This window comes from Canis lupus, chromosome 14, assembly GCF_011100685.1.
Source record: "Canis lupus familiaris isolate Mischka breed German Shepherd chromosome 14, alternate assembly UU_Cfam_GSD_1.0, whole genome shotgun sequence".
Classification (NCBI taxonomy): domain Eukaryota; kingdom Metazoa; phylum Chordata; class Mammalia; order Carnivora; family Canidae; genus Canis; species Canis lupus.
The window spans coordinates 23,733,942-23,760,055 of NC_049235.1; the positions used below are offsets into that span (position 1 = coordinate 23,733,942).

Sequence of the window (26,114 nt, forward strand, 5' to 3'; positions counted from 1 at the left end):
TAGATGCTAATACCACATTGTTATCTATAACCAGAAATAAAATAAACTCTGATTTCCTTCACAGAATAGGACCCCAAATTACAAATGAAAATAAGATTTGGCTCTTAAGAGAATTTTTATCAATCTAAAGAATTGGTGACCCTATTATTCTTAAGCAACAGAACGCCCCTCCTTTCACCCATCTCACACATTTAATCTCCTATGCACTAGCAGGGTTTCCCATTCACAACTCCACATGATGTACCTAAAAAGAAATCTAGGAATTTTAAGCAACGTAAGTAATTACAAATGGATCATGTGAAATGACTAAGATAATTGACACAATATTATGTCAAAACCTGACATTTGCTTGAATTTTTTTTCTTTCACATCCTGAAATACATCCAAGTCAACCAAACAAAGAACTAGCAAGATTGTACACAAGTCTCTGCATTTTCATAAATACTCAGTGTACGACTGCCACCTCGTGGTGGGATATAATCCTTGTATGGCCAAATATCCAAATAGCTAAATTGACCCAAGACAATGAAAAAACCAAGGGAACATTGTTTCTCTGCTGTTCACCAGTTATTGCAGGGAAATTTAAGAGCATACCCACCTTCACAGCTACATTATTTTCTTCAAATTCTGAAGAAGTCTATTGCAGGTGCCACATTAGTTAATCCCACAACCAAACCCAAACACCTCTCAACCACTTCAAAAACAAGTATAATTCTATTAATTTTAAAATTCATTTGCAATTAAAAAAGATTTCTCCAATAGGATGTTCTCACTTTCCAGTTTCATTTGATCTAAGTCTTGATTTTTACTTATGCATGAAAAACATTTTAAAGTGACAACCTTACAAAAAGTGTATATTATATGAAAATCTGACTTCAATTAGAACCAGTTACTAAATCCCAGCAATTTCCAGCGGTCTCTTCTATCTTACCCTTAGAGAATTATATATCACATTAATTGGTATTTTGTCACATAAAAAGACACCAGCGATGATTAATTGCATCCTTGGTGCTTTTGAGTTATGTCTTCTTCACGAGAGTGATTCAAATCACACCTCATTACCTTCCAGCAGGTACCCCTCTTGGTAACCTTCATAAAATCTCCTACCTTCCTGAACTTCTCCATTTGCTTGTAGAGGTCTGGATCAAGCTCCTGTGATACATCTTTCATCCATAATAATGCCCCTCTGTATTCTGTCCGGCACTGCTCCATGCGATTCACTGTCAGCCAGGTGTCTGAGATGGCCCGGTGCCGAAAAGTCTCCACTTCTTGGTGAAATCGACACAAAGGATTTCTCAAGGCCAACCTACACAAGAGGATAAAGCCATAATCTTGAAACTACGCAGGCAAGCAATTTGCATCCTTGACAGTTTAGCAATCTTAAAGTCATGAGCCTAGAGGAGTGCCTGGACTATATAGACAATGCTGTAGAAATATTTGATGGGTTATAATCGACATGGATGAACTGATGAGTCAACGAGAGATGACTACCCATGTATTGATCCTTTAGATTTCTGCTACTTAACTGGACCATTGGGAAGTATTTCCAACAGTATTGCTGGGGATAGTCTCATGACTGGGCAAAGAGTATTCATCTAGAGCTAGAACCAATCCTGAGTTAATGGAGAAAGGTCAAGGCATAATCATTTCCCATTTCTATATTTGGCATTCCCTGTCTCTGCTCCTCTGAAACTGGCCCTTTAGGGAGAGATGATTAGGGTCTTCCTTGCTAGGTCATTTTAGATTACTCTCTTAAGTGCCAGGGCAATTTGCTGCTTGCTCTAACAGTCATGGAGAATGGAGCATGAACAGAAGCATTTGCTTTAAAAGATTTTATTAGGTGGTTTGTTTATTTATTTTAGAGATGGGGTGGAGAGCGAGCAGGGGGAGGGGCAGATGGAGAAGGAGAATGAGAATCTCAAGCAGACTCCATGCTGAAGCACAAGAGCCTGATGTGGGGGTCAATCTCATCACCCTGAGACCATGACCTGAGCCAAAATCAAGAGTCAGACACTTAGCTGACTGAGCCACCCAGGTGCCCTGAACAGAAGCATTTTTAAATGGTCTAGGGAGAGAAGCACTGTGGATCTACATGTTAGGTACATTCGGATACATTATATGATTGATCCTTTTAGAGAAAACTTGAGGATCCTAGACCATAAATGAATGTATATCATACAATGAAGTGGATATAAAATCATTATAATATTAGCTGTAACATATCATTATTTATTTAGCAAAAAAAAGTTTCAGGCATATCAAACTTTGGATGAAATATTTATTTTGTAGGGGAGGGAAATACTGCTTCTTTCCCTACCCAAAATGAGTAATGTCAGATAACTTACACTCTTAAAATATAGTTGTCTCCATGAAGTTGCAGGGCATAGGTTCAAAAAATGAAAATAAGATGAGTAGTTACATTTCAATTTATTTATTTATTTATTTCTAAAGATTTATTTATTTATTTATGAGAGAGAGAGAGAGAGAGAGAGGCAGAGACACAGGAGGAGGGAGAAGCAGGCTCCATGCAGGGAGCCCGATGTGGGACTCGATCCCGGGACTCCAGGATCGCGCCCTGGGCCAAAGGCAGGCGCTAAACCGCTGAGCCACCCAGGGATCCCCACATTTCAATTTAAATGCAAACATATCACGCTGAAGAGAACAGTAATGTTAGTGAGCTGAAGTCAGGGCTTGGCCACTCCACCTGGGTCTGCAGCGCCTGTGTACAGCACTGTAAGATTATAGATGGCACAAGAAACTATTTCAGAAAAAAAAAAAAAAACTCACCCTTTTATTATTTTCTCCCATTCTCCTCCTTTCTGTAAAGCACTGCTTTTAAATAGTCAGCTTTCTCTAAAAACAGTTTGCTCAAGTCATCCTACCTAAGTATTATAAGTGGTTCTATGACATATGGTGCCATCAAGTCAGCTTGTACTTTATCACCAATGGATTAAATTTAATACTCACCTTTCATCAAATTGAATGCACAGTTGTAGCAATGACTATGAAGTCAGGCAGTAAAACAAATGCTGGTATGAAGGTTTATAAAACTGAAGGCTTCTATTTAAAGAGAGAGAGAGAGAGTCCTCAGCTGTTCCCCTAAGGATCCTGTTCATTTCTGGACTTCTCTTTCTCTTTCTCTTCCCTTGGATCTTGCCAATTTTCCTAAACTGACTGAAAGAGAGTCTTGTGAATAAAATATTCTCGATTTCTTTGACTGTGGTAAGGTTAGACAGAAACCTTTGAAGAGGTAATGACATGATGATAGATGTTAAGATTTTGAAGAAAAGGGGGTCCCTAGGTGGCTCAGCGGTTTAGTGCCTGCCTTCAGTCCAAGGCGTGATCCTGGAGCCCGGGGATTGAGTCCCACATTGGGCTCCCTGCATGGGGCCTGCTTCTCCCTCTGCCTGTGTCTCTGCTTCTCTCTCCCTCTCTCTCTCTCTCTCTCTCTGTGTCTCTCATGAATAAATAAATTAAATATTTTAAAAAAAGATTTTGAAGAAAAGAGAAAAAGCATATAAAATCCCCTCACTTTTTTCCTGTAACTTGCTTCATTTAAGATTAGAAAGGTGGGGCAGCCCGGATGGCTCAGCGGTTTAGCACCGCCTTCAGCCCAGGGCCTGATCCTGGGGACCCGGGATCCAGTCCCACATCGGGCTCCCTGCATGGAGCCTGCTCTCTCTCTCTCTCTCTCTGTCTCTCATGAGTAAATAAATAAATCTTAAAAAAAAAAAAAAAAGATTAGAAAGGTGAAAACCTGTTCACTTGTGCTACCAGTGTCTGAATCTAGACCAAGATAAAACTTAATAACCAGAAATGTCAAGCTTCAGTGAAAGACTGGTGCACATTATCATAGATGAAAATCTACCCAAGGGTAATAATTAATAAAGTGCCTAAAGGTCTACTCCAAAGACATTTACCCTTTACTAGGAAAATGTGGAAGTGACCCAAGAAATAGAAGAGCTCGGGTTATATGTATTGTGGCATGCTCTGGAATACTATGCTATAGATGTTTTTAAAAATGTATACATGGACAATAAAAGGTATTATTGGTTATTTGGCTATTTGATCAAAAAATCAATTTGCTAAATAAATGATCAGTAAGCACTATAATTCAAAAACTGTATGGCACATGATGCTTTTTATATAAAAAATATATCCTGGCATATCCCAAATTACATCCATTTAAGATCTGAAAATTTATTTTTTTAATTTTAATTTTTTAAGATCTGAAAATTTAACTTCATGAGAGTTCTAGGTCATTCTACTGTCTTTATGTGTAGGAGGACTGGTTGGGATGTCATGTGCCTGGTCAGCAGCTGAGTGCTATGAAACCAGACCCATTTAACAGGAGATCACCTTCCCAATTTTAAAGTTGTCCAAGCTGCATTAAATTCTGTATATAGAGCAGCTTGCTAATTTATAGTGGTGATACTTTTAAGTATCGTTTGCATTGTTTTTATTGATTTCTCCTACTGTTTTTGTTTCTATCCAAAGCTTAGATTATATAAATTCAAGGTACCTTATGTGTGCTCTGCTAGATAATTTGGTATACAACTCTGAAAGGGTGTAACTGGAGAGCCATATCATAAAATAATTATGCAATCAGTAATGGTAACTCTTATAGTGATTGTGTCCAGGGATTTGGCTTTGTTTCCCATAAACAGATGTAAGTTTTGGCATACTGGTATGTATAAGATTTTTTTCCCACTGAAATTAGTGATAATTATATGTTTAACATATGAGAATTTACCCTTTGAAAGACTGAAAACAAATTATCTTGGTAAGGTGGGGAAGTATATATGCATGGAAAATATCTACTAGTAAAATTTTAATTGCCTTTTAATTTTCTTTGTCTGTGTTTTAATTTTTTTCCTCAATGAGTATTATTTTTACAAGGAAAAACGATTATAAATGAGATGAAAAGGTACAGTTGAAAACTATAAACAACACTTTTCTTGGGAAATGGATACAGAACTATTGAAAATGGTTTTGTTCAACTATGAAAGTTGGCACTGCCCACAAAGTTGAGGTCCAAATGTTATTAGGGAGAACCAATGAGCTCAGGAGTGGGATCACAGGAAACAACACAGTTGATCTCTTTCTTCTACTCCACCTTTCTCAGGATTTCATAGGAACATCTGCGCATCAGGCTGATGGCCTGTTCTCAGCCCACAGGGAAGGAAAGAAGGCAAAATTAGGAGAAGAAAATGTTGCACAATTTGAGTGAGATTTTTGTAGTCTGAACATTTTTGGGAACTACCTACACGCCTTATTTAGGTATAATCTTGCCTAATATTACGGAGTGGTATTTTGGGGCTTGTTAGTTATTGGGGGAGAAGGAACAGAGAAGCAGTGTCACTCTTCTCAGGCACAAAATGCAATAACTATGAGCAGGGGCTTCTGCTTATTCTACACCAACCATAAAAATGAGTCATGAGAGTGTTAAAAAGAAAATGTCACTCATCTGCCACAATTTCCTCTCTACCAGAGCTTCTCAAATTTAAATGTGCATCAAAATCAGGGATCTCATTAAAATGCAGATTTGGATTTAGCAGGGGTGGGATGGGGCCTAGATTCTGCATTTCTAACAAGCTTCTACAGGATGCTGCTGATGTTGCTGGTCCAGGGCCTTAGCAGAATGGTTCAGGGCATCATGAACACCACCTCTTCAAAGTTAATTGGCCCACAGAGAGCAGAGAAGGAACCCTTCCACCTGGTCTCATTAGGCTCCTGCTTAATCAGCTGTTGGAAGGGGACCAGACTGACTGCTTTGAGCAAAGCTGAAGGTCAAACATAAGCCTAGGCAGCACTCACAGTGACTGGTATATAGTTCCCTATAGACCAGGAGAAATACAAAACAAAAAAAAAACAAAAAAAAAACCTTAAAATTTAACAGGGAGGAAAAAATCATACATGTTATCTTAACCAGAGAGTTAAGAACAGACTAATAACTGAGAACAGAGTAGCTCCTCAGTCTCAGGCAAAGAGCTTTCCAGAGAACAAGAGAGTCCCCTCCATAGCCAGGTGTATCCCCGATTCTCTGCCAACCCCCCAAATGGAGCCCCAGTGAAGGCCACACACCTTTGCTGGGAAGAAAAGCAGAGAGCCTTTCCTGTGGCTTGCATCATCTTTCCTGCTCTGGTTTTATCTTGGAAGCCTTGGGATCGGAGAAATTTTCCCAGTTCGTTTTCTTCTTGAGACAAGACTGATGAAGAAAAGACCAAGAGGAGCCATGAACAATGAGCATTTTTATTACAGAGCAGAGAGAAGCACCAGAAGGTCCTCTCTCTTTTAGAGGCGAAGACGAGATGAAATTAAATCCACGTGGCAAGCTACAAGGTAAGCTCCCCACTCCCACCATTTAACTTTTATGCTGTCCCTCTGTTTACAAAAGGAGAGATCAAATTCACTTGAGTACGTCTGTCAGTGTGTTTGGTGCCCTGTAATCAGAACCAGAAAATGACCTCTGCACTGAAAAGCGAGCCGATAATGTGCTGCTTCAAGCTGAAATAAAAAAGTTGGGTTTGTCGAGTATGACTGTGGGAATCTTTTGTGGCTGCCTATAGTACAGAGCCAGTTTCCTCTGCTTATTCCTCTTGCTGACTTTTTGATCTCTGCTTTCTGAGTTACATTCTACTGGATTGTAAAGCAATTCCTCTAATTCATGACGTGGGTTTTTGGTTGGAAGTGGGAGTGGGGATTGAGGGTGGGAGGCAATCAGGTTGATGTCTCCGTGGGTTTTTTTCTTTTTTAGGTAGGCACCACAACAGGCATGGAGCCCAACATGGGGCTTGAACTCACGAACCTGAGATCAAGACATGAGCTGAAATCAAGAGTTAGATGCTTAACGGACTGAGCCTCCCAAGTACCCCTTGTCTTCACAGATTTTTTTAAATGCAGAGTTGGAACCATTATTGGTCATGCCTATTCTTGGCCTTATTTTTAAAGATAACCTCAGATAGCAATGCTGGTGAGCTAATGACTAGTACAAGCTTTCTGCAGATTCATTTGGCAGTAAACATAAATGTTACAGAATTCTATGTATCTTGGGGCACCTGGGTGGCTCAGTGGTTGAGCTTCTGCCTTTGGCTCAGGTCATGATCCTGGGGTCCTGGGATTGAGTACTGCATCAGGTTCCCCTCAGGGAGAGACTTCTGCCTATGTCTCTGCTGCTCTCTGTGTCTCTCATGAATGAATAAATAAAATCTTAAAAAAAAAAAAAAAGATTCCTATATATCTTTTGACAGTGCACTTCCACTGTCAAAATGGAATGTTCGGAGTACATTCCAGGGACACCTGGGTGGCTCAGCCGTTGAGCATCTACCTTTGGCTCAGCATGTAATTCTGGGTCCGGGATGGAGTTCCACATCAGGTTCCCTGTATGGAGCCTGCTTCTTCCTCTGCCTATGTCTCTGCCTCTCTCTCTGTATCTCATGAATAAATAAATAAAATCTTAAAAAAAAGGAGTACATTCCAAGGAATTAATTAAATGGGCACAAAGTTGCATATGGAAAGATAATCACAGCCTCAATATCTATAATAGCAAAACACCTTCTTTCTCTACACTGGGGACTGATTTATAAGTCCCATAAGACCTCGAGTAGGTCTTGAAACAATGAAACAGTGGGCTGTTACACAGCCACTGGCTCCCAGTCTACTTTTACTGACAGTTGAGCAAAGAATGACACTGAGCTTCCTAAATGTTTTCTAAACACAGCATTTCTATGGACTTACTTTATGCATTTACACATCATGTGTCTTTAAAAATGCTGCTTAAATGCTGCCAGAATTCTTGTCCTTTTTCTTTTTTTTTTCTTGTCCTTTTTCATAAACAATCCAGAATTCCATCAGAATCCATCCCATCTCTGACATAACCTCCCAACGATAGTATAGCCAGGAACCGCAAATCCAAAGGTGAAGGTTATATTTACTACTGCTTCCTTATTTATTTGTGACTGTAGTTCATACTAAACATACTAAACATTCCAGAGGAAGAGGCTTTCCTGCCTGGGAAATAAATGACCACCCTCTTTCCTCTCTGCCCTCAAGAATCAAGTTCACTAGTCAAAGTCTAGCTCAAAGACTGTGAAGTAGCTGACCCCTGTTTCTCTGATAGCAGTGCCCTCTCGGCATCTAGTATTAGGGTGTTTGTGGGTAAGGCATGTGTCTGTCTATTCCATGAGATTAACTTTCTCAGGACAGGGACTTCATCCAACTCTGGATTCCCCAAGCTGAGCATAAAGTCTTATTCAGGGAATTGTTAAATGCTTGTAAAATTAAATTAACTATAATTTTTGCCTTAGTTTCCTCATATATTTTATTCCCCCACCACCTCCTATCCCACTTTATTTCACTTTAAGTGCTTATTTGATATTTATGCCATGATTCTATGTAGATTTTTTTAAAAGCCCTATAATTATAAATTTTGTTTTTTAATACCTTCTATTCCTTCTCTCTACTTACTAATAAGGCACTCATTCAGCTCCACAATGAATATGTCCCTATTAAGAGCAATTTCACATTTTTGTTCATAATAGCATGAGGCTACAGTCACCTTTTTTTTTTTTTACCTTGAAGTCTCAAGTCACATACAAATGAACACATTTAGCTTAAGGCTAGGAAGAAACCAATTCATGGCACCTACATGGTTATACAGTTGGTGAAATGTACTCTTTCCTAAAAATGTCTAAATAGGTTGAAGCATTTGAAAAATTATTTTTTGTTATTTTATGCACTTGAAGATTAAACTTGGGTGGGAAACACGTTTCCTTTAAGAGCTGGTCTCTAATTAATTGTCAGTGTTGCTCAGAGGGAGGTGGAAAACATGTAAGCCTCATCAGACTCCAGCTTGGGTTACTAAGTGATGACTGTCATTTTCTGAGAAAGAACGTTCATTGTTTAATTTTAACTTTAAAATTCAAATACTGAAATTAATTTATATAAGTTTAAAATTCAGGTGCAACACAGATATCAGATGACTTGCTGGTTTCCACTAAAAAGGTTTAACTTAACTGAGACTTAAGAATTCAGACACACACTGAATCCTGATTAGATTTTCAGATGTATCCTAAAAAGGTAACTAAAGAATTATAAAACCAATTAGCTTGGCAGTATTAATTCACTCAGCACAGATTTATGGATGATCTACTACATGCTAAACACTGTTCTTGCCACTGGTAATATAAAGATGGACAAGACACACAGGTCCCTGATTTTATGGAGATTTCGTTTGTGTAACAGAAGACAAAATTATTTTAATCACAAACACAAAACACAAAAAGAAAAATACCAGATAGAGCAATAAGAGAAGGGGATTGAGAGAAGCTGCACTGGGCTGGGTGGTCAGAAAAAGCCTCTCTGAGCAGGTGACCATTAAGCTGAGCACTGAATGGCAAGAAGGGCCACCTGTGAGATGATTAGGCCAGTGACATTCCAGACAGAGGAAACAGTGAGTGCAAGGGGTGGCATTTGGGTAAGGGCAAAAGTGGCTGGAGATGTGCACTGGGCCAGATCATATAGGAATTTTTTTAAAAGATTTTATTTATTTATTCATGAGACACACACACACACACACACACACACACACACACACACACACACAGGCAGAGACACAGGCAGAGGGAGAAGCAGGCTCCATGCAGGAAGCCCGATGTGAGACTCGATCCCAGGACTCCAGGATCACACCCTGGGCCGAAAGCAGGCATTCAACTGCTAAGCCACCCGGGCGTCCCATCATGTAGGAATTTATAGACCATGGAATGGAAGTCTGGATCTCACCTTAGGTTCTACTGGAAGCTTTACAGCAGAAGCAATATGATCCAATGTACATTTTTAAAGCTTTTTATTTTGCAATCATTTTAGGCTTATAGAAAAACTGTCAATAGAATACAGAGTTCCTATATACCCTTCTTCAGCTTCCCCTAACATTAACATCTTATATAACCATGGTACAATTATCAAAACTAGGAAATTAACATTGGCACAATATTATTAACTAAACCATAACCTTATTTGAATTTTATTAGTTTTCCCACTACTATCTCTTTTCTTCTAAGATCTAATCCAGTATCCAATGTTGGGTTGTCAAGATCTTAGTCCTCTTCAATTTGGGACAGTTTCTTACCCTTTCTGGTTTTCATGACCTTTGTGCCCTTTAGGAGTACTGGTTAGGTATGTATAGAATGCACCTCAATTTGGGTTTGTCCTATTTCTCACAATTAGACTGGGGTTGCAGGTTTTTGGGGAAGGAAACCACAGAAGTGAAGTGGTCTTAGTGCATGATATCAGGGCTACATGATACCAACACACATTATCACGAGTGATGTCAATCTCGATCACCTGATTCAGGTGGTGTCTTGAGTTACTCCACTGTAAAATTATGATTTCTCCCTTTTGTAATTATTAAAAATCTTGGAGAAAAATATATGACGCTATGGAAATATCCAGTTTTTCCTCAAACTTTCACTCACTAATTGTGCCATCTTCCAGTGAACCTTGTCTGCCACAATTCTTACTGCGGTATTTGCCTAATAGCAATTTTGTGGTTTCCTCATTCTTTCTATATTTATTAGCAGGAATTATTTTATAAGGAAGAGTTTCTTCTCTCCTGTTTGTCTATTTCCACATGGACTTCCTGGATACTTTATGAGTTATAATCCGATATACTATTGTTATTTATTTTGTTGCACAAATTGCTCTAGCTTAGATCATTGGGACTTTGATTATGGTGTAGATAGTGGACTGGAGAGGGAAGGAAGATCATTTAAGTAGCTGATACAGCAAATCACGTAGGAAAGTGATGGTAGTGGCATGAACTAAGGTAGTTAATAGCAGAGATGGAGAGAGGAAAGGAATCTCTGAAAGCTATTCAGGCAACAAAATGGAGAAACATTTAAGATTGATTAGAAATGTGGGACAGAGATATGATGGAAGATGTGTGTCATGTGTCTTAATTTCCTCAGAACTCAAGACAATGGAGTTATAGCCCTGGAAAACTCTAAGCTCAAGTACTTAGTAAACAGGAACAAAGAAAACATATGAAATTCTGCCTCTAAGCCCTTGGATTTTGTACTTCCCCACAATAGTACTAATAAAACATTAATGAAGGAAAATTACCGATTATTACTTTGTGATTATTGGAAAGAGGTCTAGCAGCAGTCAGAAATGGAAAAACTTGTTCTAGTCTCAGAAATACAGAAATTATACTACTAAATACTATTATACTATTAAAGGACCTACAAATGGAAATTTTAAAACATACTAAAAAACAACTTGCTATTTAGCATTTGAGAGATAACTGTTGGTAATAACTTTAAGGCAGAGTGTTGTTCCCCAATAACCCAATCACCAACTTAGAAAATGCTCATGAAGAAGAGCTTTTAACAAAATATAGTTAATAAATTACCTGTATGTGCTTTCTGTCTCCATTTTAAGAGGACTAGAACTGGATATGAGAGCCAGGGCAATCAAATAAAAACAACCCAAACCCACAGATACAACTGAGAAAACGTTTTTACAATTAAGAAGATAAATCACATGTACTTACCACAGGAGGCCCAAAATAAAGTTCTTATTATTACAGTTACTTGCACTGAGTGATAAACAACTTATATAAAGGATTTCTCTTAAAATTATTAGACACCCTCCTTCCCATCAATTAAAGAGCAAAGGCAGAAATTCCTAAATAGTAATTTCCTTGTCTTACTTCTTAAATATATGAAATGATACATTAAGGTAAAATACCATATTTCTTACTCTTTATTTGATCAATATTCATATATAGGGCATACTTACAACATATTCTCTTTTGATAGAGTACAATTGCTTTAGACAAGTCCAAACAGGTTCTCTGAATTGAGTGAAACAGCTATAATAAAAACACAAAATGCTAAATTAAAACAGACAGCAGTGAAATAAAAATTATTATACTGATCATAACCATAGTGTTTGATTTGCCCACTAACAACAAGATCACAAGCATAAGTATGCTTAGTGTTATGTGGTGTATTGCACAGGAACTGTGACCAAAGTCTTTAAATATTCTCCTATTAATCTATATTTATTGGAATGCATCATCTCTGTGATTTAAATTAAAATCTGGAGAACACTGATTTCCTCCAGATTATTGAAATAATAGATGAAAAAACAGAAATCCTAAATGAAGGGCCCAAATAGAGGACTTGGTAAGCCAGAGACCCAATCCAATTTTCATTCATAATTTGCTTCTTTAACCACTTGTTATCTTTTTTTTTTCAATGTAGGATCCCTCAATTAAGAATCATATTTAAAACAGAACATTCACATATTTTTATGATCCTAATGCATTTTATGGTATGCTTAAACAACTCTATAAAGAACAAACAAAAATCAATTAGTTGAATGTCCCATTTAGAAGACATCTGGTAAAATGGAGTTTAGCTAGCAGTCCTCATCACTCCTTATTTTCCCAATGATTTCATAACATATATAGAGAAGAAACCTAATACAATGCCAAAGCCATAACGGAAGAAACTAAGGGAAAAACAAGTGGGCTATATACTAAGAAGATTCTAACTAGATATTAATTAACCATGATCCTGGTCTTTGCTTTACAAACCCAGACAAGCTCAAGAGAAGATCAAACAGATAATGTATACTTTCTCTACCTTCCACCCACCAGCCCAGAGACCACAGCTGGTATCAGAAAACCTGGCAAACATTCTGTTTCTTAAGAGCCATCTAAGGAGGCAAAGTATGGCTTTCCCCCTCTCTCTTTTAGCTTATAGGCCATGGTGATGTAATAGTTCTATCTTGGTATTATGAAGCACTTCACTATTTGAGTTAAAACAGATGATCTACTTCACAATAAATATGACCAATTATCTAATAAAAATAGATGCCTGCATATATACTTAAAATATTAAAAACCATTCCCAGAAATGCCTAATATCATAAAACTTGGTCATGAGGAATATAAATTTTGTTAAATCTCACTTCATTACTCTGTATCTTCTACCTACTCAGAAAAAAGAAGGAAAAAAAAAACCCTTGACCATAAAACAAAACAGAAAACCACTGGTCTGAATCTCTTCCCTAATAAATGCTTGATATCAAAATCATGTGTCACAAGCCAACAACACGTAGTAATTCCTGACTATAGGAGCAAGGAAGTTCAAAAAGTATGTTTGGGAGCTGTTCTGTTGTCACTGTTAATTTTTTTAAAAACTGAGGTGTAAGTTAAAGACAATAAAATGCACACCTCCAGAATGTTCCAGCCTGTAGGTTTATCATGGCATACACTCTTGTAACCACACCCAAAACTAAGAAACCATGGACCATCTACTCTGCTGTGGCAACTACTAAAAGACCTGTCTGTCATTGCAGGTTAGTTTTGTCCTTGCACTTATGAGTTATTTTTGAGAAAATGATTTTATTAACAACCAATTTTGACACATAGTTAAATTTAGTGCAACATTTGTATATTAACTTCCCAACAGATTATAGTAGAATCTGACCACTATTATAACTGGCACATAAACTTTTCCTGTGCTGGCGGAATAAATTTGTTTCATAAGCTAATCCTTTGTGGATAACTTAGGGTAAGAACACATCAAAATGGTCTGCACATCGTTTACATGTGTTTTATTGATGGAATCCATTCTCTATAAACTTCAACACTAGTTTAAACATTCCTGCAACAAAAACCTCATTCATGTAATATTACTAGTCACAGCTAAGTACTTTGCATGTCATGTGCTTAGGACAGCAACTATTCTGATTAAAGTACAGTTGGTTCAGTAAAAATACTGTAAGAGCCTAAGCATAAATATAAAATTACTGTATTGTGTTTAATGAAGTAATAATTATATGTTAAATTCCTTTCTGAATAATCCCTATATTTGCTATGTTGTTAAAAAGAAAATATAAAGGTACAAGACAGGAAAAGCATATGCAACTTAAAATCATTTCAATTGTATGAAGAACAATAAAATCAAAACAGATGTCTCCTGGTTCCACTTTTCTCCCTCATAGCAATCTCTGTTAGAACATCCCTATGAAACCCAGCTTCAGTTTGAATAATTGCATTGACAGGGGAAAGGGTTGGGAATGAATATTAATTGCATTAACATGTACACGGATTCAGTTAGTATTTACTGAATGGGTACTGATTAGAATACTGTGGTGAATAAGGCTGATACGGATCTCCTAGTGGAGGGAGGTTGGACAAACACATAAACACATGAGATAATTCCATGGGAGGTACATACTGTGAATAGGGGCCCTGGGTCTGGTTCTTCCCTCAGATGCATAGAATGAATTATCCTTTATCCAAATGACAGACCTTTCTATCAATCAACAATTAATATAACTCCCCTCAAATCTCTCTGTTCCAGTATTACCATGGTTTCTACCATCCTGGCTGCCCTTCTCAGAAAGCCTTTTGAAACCCTGAGATTTTTACTGTAAAATGTTCATTAACTTTATTTTTTTATAATAAATTTATTTTTTATTGGTGTTCAATTTACCAACTTACAGAATAACACCCAGTGCTCATCCTGTCAAGTGTCCCCCTCAGTGCCCGTCACCCATTCACCCCAGTCCCGCCCTCCTCCCCTTCCAACACCCCTAGTTCGTTTCCCAGAGTTAGGAGTCTTTATGTTCTGTTTCCCTTTCTGATATTTCCCACACACTTCTTCTCCCTTTCATTAACTTTAGCTTATATGTTAAATGTAGACATCATTTTCAAGTCTTATCAGGCCATGTAACATATTATTTCTCATGGAAGTGGTAAGTATGCTTCTTAAATTTTAATCTAAACTATTGGCAGAATGTTCTGCAAGATGGGATTAGTGGGCCTTCTACCAGTTATGGAAGTATCTGGTAATCAACCAGATAGGAATTCAGCTTACTGTATGATTAACTAGTCTAACTAAATATCTGCTTAGTAAATTCATTCTAGAATATTCCAGAGTTCAATACCAAGTTTATTAGACTCTGCTTTCCAGGGTCTTGTGCTATCATCCTTCCTTTTATTTTTAAAAAAATATAAGCATTTACCTGACCCTAGTGTTGACATCCCCTGCAATGGCTCTTTGATTGCATTAATTTTTTTCAACAAACATATATTGAGAATTTACCACATGCAATGCATTAAAGTACTTACAAAACAAATTAACTAAGGATATGCTGGTGGTTACGTGAGAATTAATAGTTTTTTTAAAAATATGCCAGGAATGAATTTACCTCATCTTATATTTTTTCCCTCATGAACTATTTGTTTGCAACAGGTTTTCTTTTTTTTTTTTTTAACGATTTTATTTGTTTATTCATGAGGGACACACAGAGAGAGAGGCAGAGACACAGGCAGAAGGAGAAGCAGGCTCCCTGCAGGGAGACCGAGGCAGACTCGATCCCAGGATCTCGGGATCACGACCCAAGCCAAAGGCAGACGCTCAACCACTGAGCCACCCAGGAGTCCCATGCAACATGTTTTCTTTTTTTGTTTTTGTTTCTGTGTTTTTTCACAACATGTTTTCAAACATAAAACACACTCTAGGACTGTGACCCTAGCGAGAGGGCTATGCTGGAACAATAAGAACTCACCTCCAGCTTGGCATCTAGGTCCGCATCAGAGGCAACAACATGCTCATCTTCCTTCTTCCCTGTGGCTTTAATAAAGGCCTGCTTCGTTTCCCAATACTTCTGCTGCATCTTATTTACTACTGACTTATCTTGAGTATATCGATCCTGTAAGTCCCAGGGGTAACTGCTAAAAACCCATTTAAAGAGGTATTTTATTCAGGACTTTCATAAAGATGAAGCTATTTCACTGTGAACTAATTTATCTAAACATTGTATTATACAACATGAATAAAGTTACCTTCTTATGTGGTTAATACACCAAAAAAGTTAACCAACTCTAAGTTATTCTGAAACCTTAAAAGTTAGTGAGGAAATCAAGTAGCTTTTGCAGGAAATCAAGAAAGTAAAGCTTGAAAAGTTTGGCTCTTAGCAGGGTGGACACACCCCTTTTCTACATGGAGAAAATGAGCCAAACGAGGTAGGGTATCTGGCTCAAGTAGCCCGGGGAGTCAGAGATAAAGCCCGACACCAATGTTTTCTCTACTCCAGCATTCCGGCCAACACTGAAGTGATGGCAGAGGAGTAGAGATAAGGGGGTGAAAAATAGCATGTTTAAAATCTGTCCTAGAGGTACCTAAAACAGTCAAACTCTTATAGTCAGAGAGTAGAATGGCGGTTACCATAAGCTGGGTGGGGTGAGGGGGAATGGGAAACTCTTAATGAAGGAGTGTAAGGTCTCAATTATACAAGATGAGTGAATTCTAGAGATCTGCTGTACACACTGCACCTATAGTTAATGATACCATTATGTACACTTAGAAATTTGTTAAAAGGGCAGATTTCATGTAGTCTTACTACAATCAAATGAAATTTTAAAAAATTCTTTTTTGAAAAATCTGTTACCAATTTCTGATAACAGAAATTGAATTCTTAAACATAAACGTTTCAAATACAGATAGGAGGAAGCCATTCTTCAGGAAGGACAGAGTAAAGATCAAATTAAAACATATGTAAGGAAGAAAACAGAAAAAAATTGAGAATGAAATAGAATTTTGTGACAGACCAGAACACCTCAAATATTGACAGAAATGTTGCCATTAATGCTCCATTCATCCCCCTTTGTCTACACCCTTCTCTGGTCTAGAGTTCCTGTTCCATAGGTCAACATTGGACCCCTGGTTTTTGCTCTCTGCAGACATGTACCTTCTCCTATTTCATCCACCCTATCATCACTCAAAATGCATCAGACCGGAGTCCTAAAACACAAGTTGCTTTATACCACTGTATATAAATACCTGTACCTTGAAACTTAATGATTTATACTCTCCTTCCAGATAATATTTATAATTTTCAACCACACATTTATTCTTAAAAAGTCAGAATGGGTTTCAAAATAACTTCTTTATAAAGGTTATCAATAGAGAAGTAGGATTTGGGGGATTGTCATGGTTTCTGCATTTAAAAGTTGTTTTTTTTTTTTAACAAAAGTGTATAGACTTGTCAAATCACTTTGCTGTACACCTGAAACTAATGTCACATTGTGTCAGCTATATTCTAATTAAAACAAAAAGTTGTAACTGTGAGCTCACCTCAGAGAAAATAAGTGGAAAAAATATATAACTTTTATGTAAAAGAGAGAATAATCTCTCTTTATAATATGTGCATTAAAAGACTGGAAGGATATAACCTCTAAAACTGTGGTTATTTTAGGGAAATAGAATTTTTAGGAGTGGGGAATAGAGTGGACTTCTTTATATTGTATCTTTTATTTATTTACTTATTTTTGGTGAAAGGTCATGGATTAACAGAGAAAAAAAATCCATTTTGAAAACAAAAAACAAAGGGACTTCAGAGATCTGGTGACCATCCCTCACCTTCCTGTCATTTAACAAACGAGATATTTTAGGTTTCAAAAGCTTAAGAATTCTGCCCAAAATCATCCAGGATTAAAATCCAGTCCTGTTAATCCCAGTCAGTGCTCATTTCAATGTTCTCTGCAGCCCCTACATTTCAGCAGTAGGCAACAAAGTGGCAGAGTAAGTGAGAGAAAGACTTTGGAAAAGGGCCCACTTCTCAGGGCTCCCCCATCTCTCTTAGGTGGGTGACAACCGACTTTCTTAGCCTGCTATCAGGATATGACAGCCATTATGAGGGTCACAGGATGGGGCCACCCCTTTGTCTTAATGAGGTAAGATGGTACAATTATAAAAAGAGTCTGACAACTTTTAGTTAGAGACCTGTCAAATGGGGATACTCAGGGAAACTAAATCCCTTAGCCATTTATTAATTACCTTTTAAAACTCATTACATTTTAAGACTTGCAAAAATTCTCTTAAAGTTTGTCACTTGATATTACAGAGGCCTTAGGCCTGATTACTTCTTTACTGATAGAGGAGGGATAAAAAAGTAAATTCCTTATTATAGCTAATTGTACAATTGAAACATGAAAATATATATCTCATTTTTTCATGCTACAAACTAGAGATAAAACATGACAAGATCAGCTTGCCTGGTGGGTCATGGGTTCAAAAGTGTTCAGAAACACTGTTTGAGGCAGATCTGGAGTTTATGAAAGTTTAACATGCTCCTGAAATGTGTTACAGACATGTAAATGACAGTGTTTAGCACTGCCATGATTACCATATTATATTCAGCAGTAGCATCCTCTGACCATGATTGTCTCACAAGTGCTCATGAAGATTGAAGTCACAGCAATAAATTCGTAAGTCTGAGTTTGTGTTCACTCATTATTTTATAGCTGTCATACATCAAGTTCCCTGAGAACACTGATAAGTTGTAAATAAAATAGCACTAAAAATATATATTTTGCCTTATTATATTTGAAAAACTGGTGATAAGAAAAGCCATTAGATTCTCAGAAGAAAAACTGTATCTATTAATTTCTTAGAGAATATATATTATATAAGAACTTATCATATTTTTGGTTTTTTGGTTTCTGTATTTCATTTAGAAGGGATGTTGAACTTGACTATACTCCATATTGGATAGAGGCTAACAGATGATTTACTGCTAATGTGACTCTTGATTTTCCTATTCAACAGATATTTATTGATCATATACTATGTACTTTCCTCTTTCATTAGCCTCCCCCAGTTTAGAAAAGACAATACATTACTTACCATTTGTGTCCTGACATGTTTTCTTCTTCTTTTTCTACTGTTGATGATTTGGGGAGAAGGGGCAGGGAAAAAGCATGAGAGGATAAGTTATATTATAACCTGAAATAAAACAAATATGTTTAACAGTTAACACACTATATGTTAATTTGACACATATAAAATCTTTCAATCTAAACCATTTCTAATTGTATTTAGGGGCTATACAGTTACACTGTACACTGCTGTTGAGAGTAATTTAACACTGGAACAAATATCCCAAATGAAGCATAAGAAGCAAACAGGCAGACTGAATGAGAAAAGCAGGTTGCAGAAGACTATTTAAATATGAGACCACAAAATGTAAAAGAATACTATATATTGCTTAAGTATACAAGTATCATAGAGTAAAGGTATAAAAATTGCCTAGGAATGATAAATATTGAACTCCAGATAGCAGTTACTCATACTGAAGTGGGTGGGGGATATTATTTAAGAAGAGTACACAGTGGCTTCAATTGTACTCATAATGTTCCCTTTGTTAAACCTGGTGGTGACTAGACTGCATCTGTGTCCCTCTTTACAGATTTGAAATATTTTATAAATGTGCTCACTTTGGCAGCATATATACTAAAATTGGAACAATACAGAGCAGATTAGCACAAGAAACCCCAAACCAGGAAACCCCACCCACCCAACCATCCACCCAAGGGGAATGGAAGGCAAGAAATACAAAGGATCATGTGTTAACCATAGAGTTGGCGGTATGGGCGGGGAGCAGGGTTCAGCTGTAGGGGTATAGATTTGCTGGTGCCTCTTAATCTGTTCTGGGTACCAGGAAGGGAAGAAGAGTGCGTTCTTGTTGATTAAGACTTGCTCCTGTGGTTGGCCTTTGGTCATGCTGCTGTCTGACTCTGTCCCTTCCCAGGGACTGACCATTAGCCCAGGCTGCCCTTGTCAGGTGGGCTCTGGCATAGAGTGCTACACTTGCTGAGGTTCCTCATCGTAGTGACTAGTAAGGAATTTGGGGAATTCTCACAACCTTTTCTGTATAATAGGAGGGTATTAGCTTGGTCACAGGTAATTCCTTGCCCTGATCTCTTCCCCACACCCAAGGAAATAGCTCTCCATTTTTTTATTTTTAACATTTGTTTGAAATAAAGTCCTTAGCTAACTGGAAAAGAAAACAAAGTATTTCATTATATTTCTAAAAAATGAGCCAGCACACTGAAAACAAAACAATACATACACATACAACACAAAAGGCTAAAGGCTAAATAAAACAAAATACCAGAAGGGTTAAAAGAAGGAAAATGTGATTATTTTGGTTTTTACCAGCCAAGCATTGTATTTTCACCTAATCAGTAAATATGGGAGTAACTTTATGCCATTGTCCTTCACTCCCTTTGCTCTACTTAGGAAAGTCAGCCAAGTCCACGGCTAGAGTAAACCAACCCAAACACACTTGCCTACCAGTTTCTGGAAAGACTGGAGAGCTTGCTACCTAAAGGAATGCCTCTGGCCAGACACAGAGGCTGGCTGCCAATGTGAATGCTCAGTAAATGAATGCTTCTGGCTACTCCATAAAATCAATCTAGTTGTTCTTCTTCTACACCAGAAAGTGCCTCTAAAATGATTTGAAATGTTTTTAAGTTTTAATTTTTAACATTTAAAAAATGTTAAAAAGATTTTTAAAATGTTTTAAGGGAACTAAATGAAAGTGCTAAAATTCTGGGTTTCAGGTATGGGGACGTGAGAAAGGAAGACATTTTCCTGGAGTGTCTGGATGCCTCTGAAATGATGGCATCCAGTCATAAGCATCTCTATGCCTCCTGGAGGACTTCCAAGTTTGTGGACAAGTTGCTTTGGGAATGACATTCATGATGAGTAAGCCTTGCCCTCTACTCAGTAAATCATAGAGAGGCCACCAACTTCTAGCCTTCTCAACACCCACACAGCTGCTTCCCTGCAAGTACATGTTTATTTAGCTCAAAGCTTCCAATAAAATTTCTCATGAAAAGACATTCTTCAAGCAAACACAATTAGTATACTCTTTCCGTGAGTCCAATTTCACTATGACCTCCTAGGAAAGTTGATATTTTTTAAATAATTTTTAATTGTGGTAAAAACCACATGAATATATCCTTTAAAAGTTTTAAGTATAAGGTACAGAACTCTTAACGATATGCACATTGTTATATAACAGATCTCCAGAACTTTTTCATCTTGCTGAAACTCTGTATCCCTCCAACGACTCATTTCCTCCACCCCTCCCCCACTGGCAACCACCATTCTTACTGTTTCTACCAGTTTGACTATCTTAGATACTTCATATAAGTGGAATTATGCAGTATTTGTCTTTATTGTGATTGGTTTATTTTACTTAGCATAATATTGTCAAGGTTCTGTAACCTATGACAGCTTTTCCTTCTTTTTGAAGGTGGAATAATATTCCATTGTATATATAAAGCATATTTTCTTCATCTAGCCATTGATGGACATTTAGCTTGCTCCCACATCCTGGCTATGAATAATGTTGCAATGAACATTGCGTGTACAAATATCTTTTGAGATCCAGGTTTCTTTTTTTTCATTATGTATGTACCCAGAAGTAGGATTGCTAGATCATAAAGTGGTTCTATTTTTGATTTTTTGAGGAACCTCCTTACTTTTTCCACAGTGACTGCACCATTTTAAAGTCCCGTCAACAGTGTTCCAAAGGCTTCAATTTCTCCACCTTCTTCCCAATACTTGTTACCTTTCTTTTATTTGTTTTTTTTTTTTTTGATAGCAGCCATCCTAATGAGTGTGCAGTGATATTTCACTGTGGTTTTAATTTGCATTTCCCTGATAACTAGTGATGTTGAGCATCTTTTCACATGCTTACTATCCATATCTTCTTTGGAGAAATGTTCATTCAAGTCCTTTGCCTATGTTTTTCAATTGGGCAATTTTGTAGTTGTTATTACACTGTAGGGTAGGAGTGCTTTATACATTGTGAATATTAACCTTTTATCTATAGTTTGCAAATACTTTCTCCCATTACAAATACTTTTTCATTTTGTTTCCTTTGCTGCAACTTTTTAAATTAATTTTTTATTATCAAAGTATATAACAATTTAAGTTCTTTGTAATGTAGTAATAGATAATAAAAATCACTGAGCAAATGCTCTTTCTACTTGAACTTCTAAGCTATTTGTAGATTATGGTGCCAGTGCTCTTCAAGGTATTTACAGGTCATTTATTTTGGAATCTTCTGGACCGTCAACAGGCAGATTCCTGGGCCCCATTCCTTTACCTAATGATCAAAAATATCTGGCTTTGGGTCTGAGAATCTGCATTTGTAACAGGCTTTGCAAGTGATTCTGAAACACATGAAGTCAGAATACCACAGCTAAATGGCATATGAAAAATCCTTTCTGGAGATGGATCTTAAACTGCTGGATTATAATAGACTACTATAGCAAAGGAATCACTGTTGGCAAAATCAGGTCAACTCTACAGGGCATATCTGAATATCTCATAAGAAAGCAGCTGCAGTCAGGACTCAAATCTCCAACTCCATACAACAGAGACAACAAACCTTTTAAGATTTCCTTAAAAATCCATCTTCTCTCGCTCTACCACTTTCTAAATTCATAGTGTCAAAATCGCTACTTTAAAAAAATCATTATAATTCCCATCCATTCACTCATTTTAGTTCATCGGTTTGGTTGCACTGAGCATGCACTGAGTGTCCAGTTAATACACACCAAGCACTGTCTAGCCTCAAGTAACGTATAGTCTAAATCAGCTCTGTCCAACAGAAATACACTATGAGTTACATACGTAATTTTAAATGATTAAATAGCAATGTTAAAAATGTAAGAGTAGTAAAAAAATTTTTAAATAACATATTTTAACTCAATATATCTAAAATATTATTTCAATATGTAATAAAAAATTAATAATGATGTATTTTGTATTCATGTTTTTGCACCAAGTCTGAAATCTGGTGTGTATGTTATAGTACATCTCAATTGAGACTAGCCACATTAAGTGTCATGGCCACATGTGGTTAATGGCTACAATAGTGAACAATGCAGGTTAGGCAGAAAAGACAGACATAATTTTCATATCCAAGAGATTCTTAATATTTGCAAGGGACATATAAAAAAGACCTTTGTGAATCCTCAAATTTGTAAAATCTGCTGTTAGAAGAGTCATTTCCCCTATAAAATACAATAAAGTCTATGATTAGCTAAAAGTTCGTGATTCTGCAAAGGAGGCTGTATCTCCATTTCTGCCACAAGACACTTATGAAAGAAGCCCAAGATGAATGCTATCATGTCTCAAGCATTTTAATAGCACAGAGAAGACTTCCTAAAGTTCTGTCTGTGACCACATTACTTTGGAAGATAAGCAAAGAAGAGCAAGCATCAAGCTGCTTATGGACTTGCCATGACATGAAAAAAAAAAGAAAAAAAGAACCAATACTGTTAAATTCAGCATGACTTAACCACATGAATGTCTTTGTTTCACTAAATTTTGTCTCTCTAAGGAAGACAAAGCAGATGAACCAGTAAGAATTAAAACCTTCTCAAAGAAGTAGGGACTCAAGAGTTAATAGATCAACAGAAAGCAAGTTTCCGGAGCACCTGGCTGGCTCAGTTGGTAGAGCATGTGACTCTTGATTTTGGGGTTATGAGTTCAAGCCCCATGTTGACCATGGAACTTATTTTTTAAAAAAAGGCAAAAAGAAATTCCTAATTCTGATGTAACAATCCTGAGAGTGAGGGGACTGGTTAGTGAAGAGTGGCTTGTCAAAGACAAGTACTAACAGGGAAAGATGTCTGCTGAGAGATGGAGCTGCTGCTGAGGCCAGCACCCTCTCAGGTGACACTGAGACTACCAACCTAATCCTCCTAGAGTTTGCTGGGTTGCCCCTGGAAGGGGACATAGTACACTGACCTCATGCGCCAAGGCCAGGCATTAAGACCACCGTTGTTCTCAGCCATGCCCATGTGGCTGACAGGCCATTCTGCCTTGTAGGGAAAACTGGGAGAAGAGGGATACTTCGTTCATTGTACTGGGGTTCTGTGAAATAATTATGCTTATTTTTCCTCTTTGCTTTTCTTACAGCTTGCTGTGCTTTATCTTTAATTTTATTCACCCATGTGGACAGACTATAACTTTTTTATTTCCTATAGCCACTAAAAAGCCATTTGGAACACACTGGATGGTCAACACACAGGCTAAAGTTTTCCCCCAAGTACTCCAAGGTTCCCAGAATGCTATAGCAAGCCTGGTTCAAACAAAGTTTGATGTATTGCTGCAAAGAAGAGGAGCTGATCTGTCCTCAGATGCCTTAAACCCTGAGACTTAGATTCTCTTCCTTAGAAATATAACATGGGGAAGTATTTTCATTCCACATAGGCTGGCTTCAGCTGCACTGAACATTTGTTCTGGCCCAGAACTCTTTTCTATGAGCTTATGGAGTTAGCTGATGGTACCTCCAATTACATTTGAATTATGCAAAGAGTCTAAAATTCTTGAGCCAACCCTTACTCAGAGTAAAGGTAAGATAGTTACATTTTACTGTATCAGTACTCTCAATCCACAAATATGTTTCAATAAACTTTCTCTTGAATCACATTTTCTAAGTCTGTTGTGTATCTTGTGCAGTTTTATGTCTAAAATTAATTACCTTTCCAACTTTAGCAGATTTTTCTATCAGTGAATAGTTTTTCTATTAGATGGAGTACAAGCTGAAACTGAATCCAGAATCCCTGTCCCCTGTATCTGCACTGAGCATATGGTGGATTCTCTTGAATTGCAGATCTGAGACACTGCCAAATTTGTCATTTTTCTAACTTACTCAAAATTCCCTATTTTCTGACTAAAAATTGTCACTATCTTAGAGCTCTTCAGCACTGCTGTACATACCAGCATTTAGCTTTCTTTGGGAAGTGGGCCATTTTCCCCCATAAGAAACACACTTTTCAAGTGATGTGGGTGCAAAGTGGTACATTTGCATCATTCCAGAGTAAAATCACTCATTCCCAAACACCAGCTTGATGACACCACACATCACTGAACAAGTGCAAATCTGTTCATATCCCAAACATTCCTGAAGCTGGGATGTGTCCTACAATTATACCCTTGTTTATTGTCTGGCAGTTACTTTCCTTCCTTCACAGAACATAAAATGGTAAAAGGTCTTGTGAGCAATGGTTTCTTACATCTGATGAAATACAGAATTATTTAAAATTAAGCCTTAGTAAAAACACATCACTACATGCTACAGACTTTTGGGGCTATTTGAGTATAATCAAGGAGAATCTGAAGTCAGGGAATGCCGGGTGTTGCCTGTGATTTAGAACAAGTGCCATGACAGAGGAAGGTGCCCAGGTTCAAGAAAAGAGAGGAGAGGATAAAGAGCTGGCTTCTTACATGGCCTCTGGGCTGAGTTTCTAAGAATTAATAAAGGCTGGCCAGGTGAAGGGTAAGAATGAGGGCAGTGAAGGGGAAGGGCAGGGGTGGTTGGTCTGTCTATTCCAGAGAGAAAGCAATGAACATAATCTTGCATAGCAGAATTGCATGGCATGTGTATGCAAGCAATCATAAGCAGTTGTGCAGTCCTAGAACTTACAGAAAGAAAAGATGTGACTGAGGAGACACAGGGACCAATCTCCAAGGCCATCCCTGTCTCCTTCAGCATTTAGATATATTCTATAGCCACAGGAGGGTGGACACTCAATGCTGTTTATTTCACATTTAGTGAGCACCTTCTATGTCCTGTCTTTGCTGCAGAGTTCATCTTTGACTACCTATAACAAATGCTGGAATCCTGTAGCATGCCTCCTGAATTTAGCTTCCAACTATACAATCTCAAGTACATAATTTTCTGCCAGTTTCATCTTTCCATTTTTCTTTCAGAGATTAACTTCATCTAGAAATATTACCAGTATTTGATATCTTGTTTTGTCTTTGGGTTTATTTTTCTGGTGCAGTCTTAAAACTAAGTAAGTCATATAATTTAGAGCCAAAAGGAAGTTGAGAAACAATAAAGCCCCTTTTTCTTGCATAACATTTGTAATTGTCAAATCACTATGTTATACACCTGAAAATATTATAACACTCTACATCAATTACACTTCAATAAAATATAAAACAAATAGATAATTAAATAAATCAAGAATAGAATAAATTAAATAACATGGGGACCTGTGATCCAGGGAGGTGACTAATGGGTCTCAGAGAACAAAGCCAAGTAGCTTCAGAGCCAGGGCTTCAATGCAGGCTCCTGATGGCTTGCCTAATGAACAGAAGAAACACAAATCTGTCAGAGGTTCTAGGTAATGAGTTAAAAAATAATTTAATGTTTGTACATGTCTTTTGCTCCAAGTTATTTTTCATCTTTTTTCCCGGTGGTTTATCTTTGGTCATTTTCTC

The 26,114-nt window shown here is 37.3% G+C and overlaps 1 protein-coding gene across 25 annotated transcripts in view; it reads right to left on the reverse strand.

The window, feature by feature from the left end:
- The window catches only part of ICA1 (islet cell autoantigen 1), a 141,663-nt gene that overhangs the window by 102,549 nt on the left and 13,000 nt on the right, over positions 1–26,114 (reverse strand). For 9 of the 25 annotated variants that reach the window (XR_005369456.1, XR_005369457.1, XR_005369458.1 and 6 more), the window contains exons 2-6: positions 18,705–18,741; positions 15,586–15,751; positions 11,797–11,869; positions 6,085–6,208; positions 1,108–1,306 (exon numbers count right to left, since the gene is read on the reverse strand). Coding sequence is in view for 22 of the 25 variants with exons in the window: in XM_038556942.1 (XP_038412870.1) it covers positions 1,108–1,306; positions 6,085–6,208; positions 11,797–11,869; positions 15,586–15,751; positions 18,705–18,741 (599 nt within the window). In the remaining 3 variants the exon portion in view is untranslated. Of the gene's footprint in view, positions 1–1,107; positions 1,307–6,084; positions 6,209–11,796; positions 11,870–15,585; positions 15,752–18,704; positions 18,804–25,886; positions 25,978–26,114 lie in introns of those variants that run through there. The other 16 variants (XM_038556928.1, XM_038556931.1, XM_038556932.1 and 13 more) reach the window with 9 other exon arrangements.